At 36.8% G+C, this 7095-nt stretch overlaps 1 protein-coding gene across 1 annotated transcript; it reads right to left on the bottom strand.

Annotated features, from left to right (window-relative positions):
- Positions 1–295: 295 nt before the first annotated feature.
- Positions 296–1234, bottom strand: LOC139704998 (olfactory receptor 6C2-like). Its single transcript, XM_071609166.1, has one exon. It carries the CDS (start codon positions 1232–1234, stop codon positions 296–298), a length of 939 nt encoding a protein of 312 aa, XP_071465267.1.
- Between the last annotated feature and the right edge of the window lie 5861 nt (positions 1235–7095).

The raw sequence follows: 7095 nt of genomic DNA on the forward strand, positions 1-7095 counted from the left end.
AATGAAGGTCGAGGGGGGCAGCATTCCAAGGTCAGGGTCAGTGATTGGCCTCAGGGTCAGTGGTCAGTCACACCCCCACACGGACAGGCTCTCACACCAGGAGAGGGTGGGTAACGCTCTGACACAGTTTAGCCAGAGCGCCTCACACCCAATCCGGGAGGTGCCCAATCACGTGCAAGAATGGCTTCCCACAGTCTACCAAATTGGAAGAAGCCATGTTTGTCATTTTCATGAACAGTGCTCACAATTATTCAGATTTAAATGTAAGTAAGCCTCAGCAAACATCAATAGGCTCTCAGTTCTTTGAGAGAAATACAATCCGTTTTACTGTGTCTTTGAAAGCTGCTTTTACTTGTTTGTTTCGAAGTGTATAGATGAAAGGGTTAAGCAAAGGGGCAACTGAAGTAGTGAGGATGGACACCACCTTGTTAATGGCCACTCCTTCCTTTGCTGAAGGCTTGACATAGATGAAGATGCAGCTGCCATAGGTGATGGAAACCACAATCATGTGGGAGGAGCAGGTGGAAAAGGCCTTTTTCCTTTGTTGGGCAGAAGGAAATTTTAGAATGGTCTTGATGATGTATGTGTAGGAGAGAGTGACACACACCAAGGTAATAATTAGTGTCAGTATGGCAAAACTTAAGATTATTTTCTCTAAAAACACTGTGTCTGAGCAGGTTATCTGTAGAAGGGGAGACGCATCACAGCCAAAGTGATCAATCTCATTTGAGTCACAGAATTCCAACTGGAGGCCTAAGCCAAAGGGTGGGAGGATGATCAGTAGGCCAGCAAACCAACAGCAGAGGACAAGTATAGCACAGACTCTGTTGCTCATGATGGTTGTGTAGTGCAGGGGCTTACAGATGGCCACATAGCGGTCATAGGACATGGCAGCCAGGAGATAAAATTCTGTTGCTCCCAAGAGGACAATAAAAAATAACTGGGTGAAACAAGCATTGTAAGTAACAGTGTTGTCACCAGTTGTCATGGTGTACAGGAATCTGGGAATACAAACAGTGGTGAATGAGACTTCCAGGAAAGAGAAATTTCGGAGGAAAAAATACATGGGAGTTTTAAGATGAGAATCCAAAAGTGTGAGTGTGATAATGGTGAGGTTCCCTGCTACACTCAACATGTAAGTGAGAAACAAAAATATGAAAATTAGAACTTGTAGTTTTGGATCATCCGTCAATCCCAGCAGGATGAATGTTGTTATTGCTGTATGATTTCTCATCCCTGCCTTGTGCCAAGTCACAAGCGAGTGGACCTGAAGAGAGGTGTCAAAAGAAGCCAGCATTGGAGCCTGACTGGTGACATCCCAGCCAGACAGCTCAGTGCACTTAATATTTCTTTACCTGATAATCAATTATCGTATTGAACACACTCATAGCATTGACTTCTTACAAGAAAGTTTCTACAGAAAATTTTGAATATAGATCTTATGCTTGTACTGCATCAGTAATAATGTCAAATAAAAACCAAACAAAACATAAATCATATGTGCAGAATGCAGTATATTAACAATATTGCCTGCAGGTGATACTCTATGTGTTCTTATTCTGGAAGAACTATGACAATTTTAGACTTCTCTTCTCCCATCTTCACCTTTCTTTGCCTTCCGCTGACATACTGTAATGTTCTATTTTGCAAATCAAGGAGGATCTGTTAATTAGAATTTAATGTTGATCATTTAAAGTTGTTGTAATGAATTTTAACAGCAGCACATTCATTTTAGAATTTTTTTTTCTTTTTGTTCAATTGTCTCTGAATAAGTTGAAAAATTTAGAACATAAAGGTGCACCTTAGCTTTTTGGTTCTTACACTTTATGAATGAAAATTATTTCTTTTTATGAGTTCATTTTAGTATACACAGTATTACTGAAACATTATATTGGGCTTCATTTTAATATAATTATATAAGCATGGAATGCCATTTTCTCTGATTCAGTCCTCACTACTTCCCCTTTCTCTTCTATTTATTTATAATATTTATATTTATGCCTTCTGGATATACATGAAGGTGCGATTGGTTGGGGCATATTCATAGATGTACATAAGAAAGTGTGTCAGATTCATTTCACCCTTCTTCCCCCTTTCCTTCCCTCTTTCTTGATCCCTTTCCTCTACTCTACTATCTCTCTTCTATAGTGAAAAGAATTTCTAGCCAGTTTTGAGACTCTTAGGCATTGTGTTTTTTTGAACCTTTGAAGTGGCATAAAGAACCATTTTCTGGAATCTGAGCATGAACCTGATTGAGTCCTGCTGTGGTGTTGGTCAAGGACAGAGCCCAGAAGGAGATATCTTTGGTATTACTTTCTTGGCAGCCTGGTCCATCCAGTCTTCTTAGTGCCACTCAGTCACCTGAGATTGTCTCTGACTTCTTTTTTGAATGATTCCTGCTGTTTCATTCCAATCATTCTCCCTGCTAATTTACCAACTGTCTTCCTAATCTTGTTTATGTTCTCTGGGTTTTTGGTAATGTAACTAGCTCAGGCAACATCTAGGAACAGATGGACTCTTACAAACTCATCTTTGTAAACAAATAATGAAGTTCCCTACCTTTCTCTTTGGCCTTTATCTCTGTCCATTTCAGCACTTCCCAGAAGTTTCAAACCTCCTTGTATTCAAATTGATATGTTTTCAGGAACCACATTAGATATGGGCTCAGGGAATTCTGCTTCACTTTGTATCCAAACTTAAACCCTCATTGCAGTTCCATATTTTAAGCAGGTATTTTCAGATATGCAACTTGTAAAAGAATATCTTATAAATTCATTACCAGCTGTGTATACATATTTAATAATTTAAAAATTATATAATGTTATAAAATTAGACATTATAAAATATGTCTTAGTAGGCGGATTGTTAAATGTTCAATTTTAGATATAGCTCACAATTTATTGAAAAAAACCCTACAAATTTTTGTATAAAAGAGGAAGAAACTAAGTTTTTAATTGTTTATACAATTGCTTCATTTGCACCAACATTTGTGGTCCATTTGAGAATCAAAGACACTGTATGTTTCTCTTATTTGTTACTGTCCAAGAAAACAATCAACATTCTTTCATTCAAATAAATATTCAATAATTACTTATTATTATGTATAGAGCATTATGTCAGATACTTATCTATAGATTCACCTACGAAAAAGTTGCTCCCTAAAGAAGATTTGAGGTCACCAGTAGAAGATAATATTTCATATTAACACATTTTCATTGACATGGTAACACAAGGTAACAGCAGAAATATAATTTTGGATTTGAAATAGTATCTATTTCATGCTTCTTCCTTGACAATTATTCTCAGTTTTACTAGTATCTATTCATATTTTCCTATATAAATCCACATCCAACAGGTTCTGTACAAAATTTGGCAGACCAAGGTGTCACCAAAAGCAGAACACATGGCTCAGTGTAAACAGATATGAATTTAGAACAAGGAAAACTGCATGGGAGAAATAATTCACCTGAGAGATGGTATTGTACCATTAGGACCCCTGGGAAATACAAGGTGATAGACCAGGTTTATTTATTCACACTGAATTATCCCTGTTTCCCTCCCTCTGTTCTCTCCCATGTTTTCTTAGTCTATTTGGTGATTTTGTTTTTATTTTTTAATGAACTGTCTAGTTAATTTTAAAATATATTTTAGACACTTGTATATTATGTTTGAAACAAACCTCTTTTAGTCTTCATTTGGGACCAAGACTTATCACAGTTTGGACAGTTTAGGTTCAAGAAGAGTTTGAATTCTGCATCTGCCAAATCCGTGGCAAAAGGACTTAAATACCTGAGATAAAAAGGGGATGTTTCTTCTAAGATCATATCTAGTATGGATATTATTTGTCACTAGTAGATATTTCTGAGTAGAGGTGTCTTTTCTGTAGTCTTCTGTTTCTAGAGAGTGAAAACAGTCTCCTCAACTGATACTCATGGCCAGGATAAAGGAGAAACTGGCCATCAGAAGAAAATTCTATTTTTCTTCAGAATAACACGTTAATAGAATTAATTATCAACCCCCTTTAATGAACCGAAATAAGATTTTAAAACTGATTGTCAGCATATGGAAAATATGTCACAAAAATTATATACTAATTATATACTTACTTTTTGGACCCGCCTTCATTAGAGGGCTTTGACATAACCACAGTGTAGGAAAATTAGCTGTTGAGGAGCTTTGTGTGTATTCTGTTACCACTCATTTTCACCTATCACAGTCCCCACACTCAGCGTCCACATGAGCACATGTATGGGCGGACACACGCATGCACACACCCATTCACACTCAGGCAGGTGTGGCAATTGACAGTTCCTGTCTAGATTTTCATCACTCTTGTTATATGAAACCAGTCTCTATCCTCTGTTTATTCTACACATCTAAAATGGCATCTCATACCTGATTACCCATTGATTCTGTTAGTTGAAGGAAAAAAAATAGTGCTGTAGAGCAAAAAAGAAAATTCTAGTCCATTGGAGAGCTCATGTGGTCTTGGCCAGGGAGGCAGGCTTCCCTGAAATTTCTGTAATAGCAGCCTTTGTTTTATATTGCTACCAGTGCACAGGGAACAACAGAGCAAACAACTCAGTCCCTGGTGACTCAGTTTGAGAAGTTATTCACAAATTGTTGGCAGTCTAATGAACAATGTAAAAATTTATGTAGCAATAGGGAGAGTGTCCTCAGAGACCTGGAGAGTTTAATGTTTGAATTCTCTTTTGATTACTTTGTTGAATCTCCTTATTTCCCCAGGATTAGATCCTGCCTGGTACTTCATACGTATTATACATTATGTATTTGTGACCTAAATCCTGTGTAAAATAAAAATACTATACTCAAAGAAAATTTAAGAAGTCCTGTTTTGTAGATCGGAACACTGAGGATCAGAGGAGTGCGAGTTAGTGTGCTTCCAGGGGTGGTGCAGGTTTTGAACAAAAGTTTATCTTACACTCCAATATCTGCTTCTGTGGAACACAACATGAGTTCCTTCCTCCAATAATTAAGAGGCTCAGGGCATTTCAGATGTGATTTTTTTCCTAGTGTGCCTGGCCTGCATTGTCAAAGCCCCCTTCCTACTTGTATCTTTTCAGAAAAGCGGTGGACCTACCTGTGATGTTTAAAGCAACAGAGTTTTGCATCTAAGCACTGAATGAAAAGTCCTTGGTCCTAGGATATATTCTCTCTCTATATTTTTTACTTTGACTTCTCACTACTTTATGGAAGTGACTAAGGCTTTTTCTTTGACTCTTTCTGCCATCATTTCTGGACTCCAGCTCCTGCTGTTCCTGTTGATTCTTTTGTCATATGATGGAGGTGTTCACTGCAGCATGTGTCTTGGCTGTCCCTCTCAGCACTATTCCACTGAGTTATCTCACATTCAGTAGAGGCACTGTGAGACAGTGTCTGTCATCCCTGACAAAGGGGATAGGCTGTAGATAAAGGACATATGTCTTTATTGATTAAAGTTTTTTAAAATATGTTCTTTTTAGATATTCCTGACATTAGAAAGTATTTTGACATATCGTACATACGTGGAGCATAACTTCCTGTTCTTGTGGTTGTACATGATGTGGAGTTCCGCTGGTCATATATTCATATATGAACAGAGGAAAGTTATGTACAATTTATTCTACTGTCTTTTGAGCAAAGTTTTGAGAAATAGCTGATGAGCTGTAGCTAACACTGGTCATTTCTCTCCTTGTTTTGCTTCTTTTTATCCATAGTTACTTAATGCTAGTTTTATTGAGGGTGACAAAGTTCCCAGATAAAATACTACCCAGCCTCCCTGAGAGCCGATGTAGCTTCATGGCTAAGATATGGCTGATGATAGACTTTCCACATTTTAATTGCTATTACTGCTATAGAACCATCAATTTGCCTGTGAATTCTGTTTTAATTGTATTTTCAGTTAAGTTTCTCTTGTGAATGATTTCTATCTTAATTCTCTTTGACCCAGATATTAAGTTTTGTATAATTTGAATCCTTTGAAATGCATCTAGACCTGCCCTGAATACTGTCCATGTTAGTAAATATTTTCTGTGAACTTTAGAACATTTCTGCTCTTCTTTGGGTGGAGTGTTGTGTAAATAAAGTCAGTAAGGCCATAGTCATAGAGGGTTTTGCTTAAATCTCCTATATACTTACTGAATTTCTGTATTAGTTCAATTAATCATTGACACAAGTGTTTCAATGTTTCTAACCATAATAGTGTATTTGTCTTTTTCTCCTTGTAGTTTAATCAGTTTATGCTTTCTGTATTTTGAAGCATTATTCTATACACAAATACTTAGAGCAATTATGGTTTCTTAAAGAATAGCGCTTTTTATCATCCCCAAATTTGTTTTCTCTACTAAAATTCTTTGGTCTAATTTACATTGTTCTTGTGAATATGGTCACTCCAAATTTTAAAAAATGTGGATAATGCAATGCATTATTATTTGTTATAGGCTATCATCTAACTTTTTGGATAGTGCTATTTCATGTATTTCCTTCTGAAAAACTGTTGTTCAATTTCTGTCTTATATTAAAATTTACTTTCTTTTAGGCGGCAGAGTTGCCATTGCTGCCGCCTATGTTTTCTTCCTCTTGCCTCATAGTTTTTTTTGTCTTTCCACGGTGACGACACTTAAAATTCACTCTCTTAACACATTAAAAATGTATGCCATGGCATTGCTAAGTATAGTCATATTTTTGTGCCTTAGATCTCCAGAACCTACTTGTCTTGCTTAGCAAACTTTGTACCCATGACCAACATCTCCCTTCTTCTCCCACCCACAGTCACTGTTCTATTCTCTGCTTCTCTTCTGCTTTTTATCTATTATACATTTCTCATACAAGAGATTAAATAATGATGTTTTTGTAGTGTCTGAGTTATTTAATTTAGAGTAGTGTTCTCTAGGGTCATACATATTGTAAATATATCAGGATGTTCATCTTTTTTAGGGGGATTCTTTTTTCATTCCTTCCACATTTTTTCACTGGTGCATTACAGTTGGACATACTGTTATGTCCCTCCATGTTGTTACATACATGGTGTTGTTACACACTCCTGCCTACACACAATAGAACAATGTAATGTGGCAAATATCACTCCCCAGCACT

Source organism: Marmota flaviventris, chromosome 3 (genome assembly GCF_047511675.1).
Source record: "Marmota flaviventris isolate mMarFla1 chromosome 3, mMarFla1.hap1, whole genome shotgun sequence".
NCBI classification, from domain to species: domain Eukaryota; kingdom Metazoa; phylum Chordata; class Mammalia; order Rodentia; family Sciuridae; genus Marmota; species Marmota flaviventris.

Coding starts and splice junctions, on each gene's coding strand:
- LOC139704998 (XM_071609166.1), bottom strand. CDS start 1,234: ATGAGAAATCATACAGCAATAACAACATTCATCCTGCTGGGATTGACG.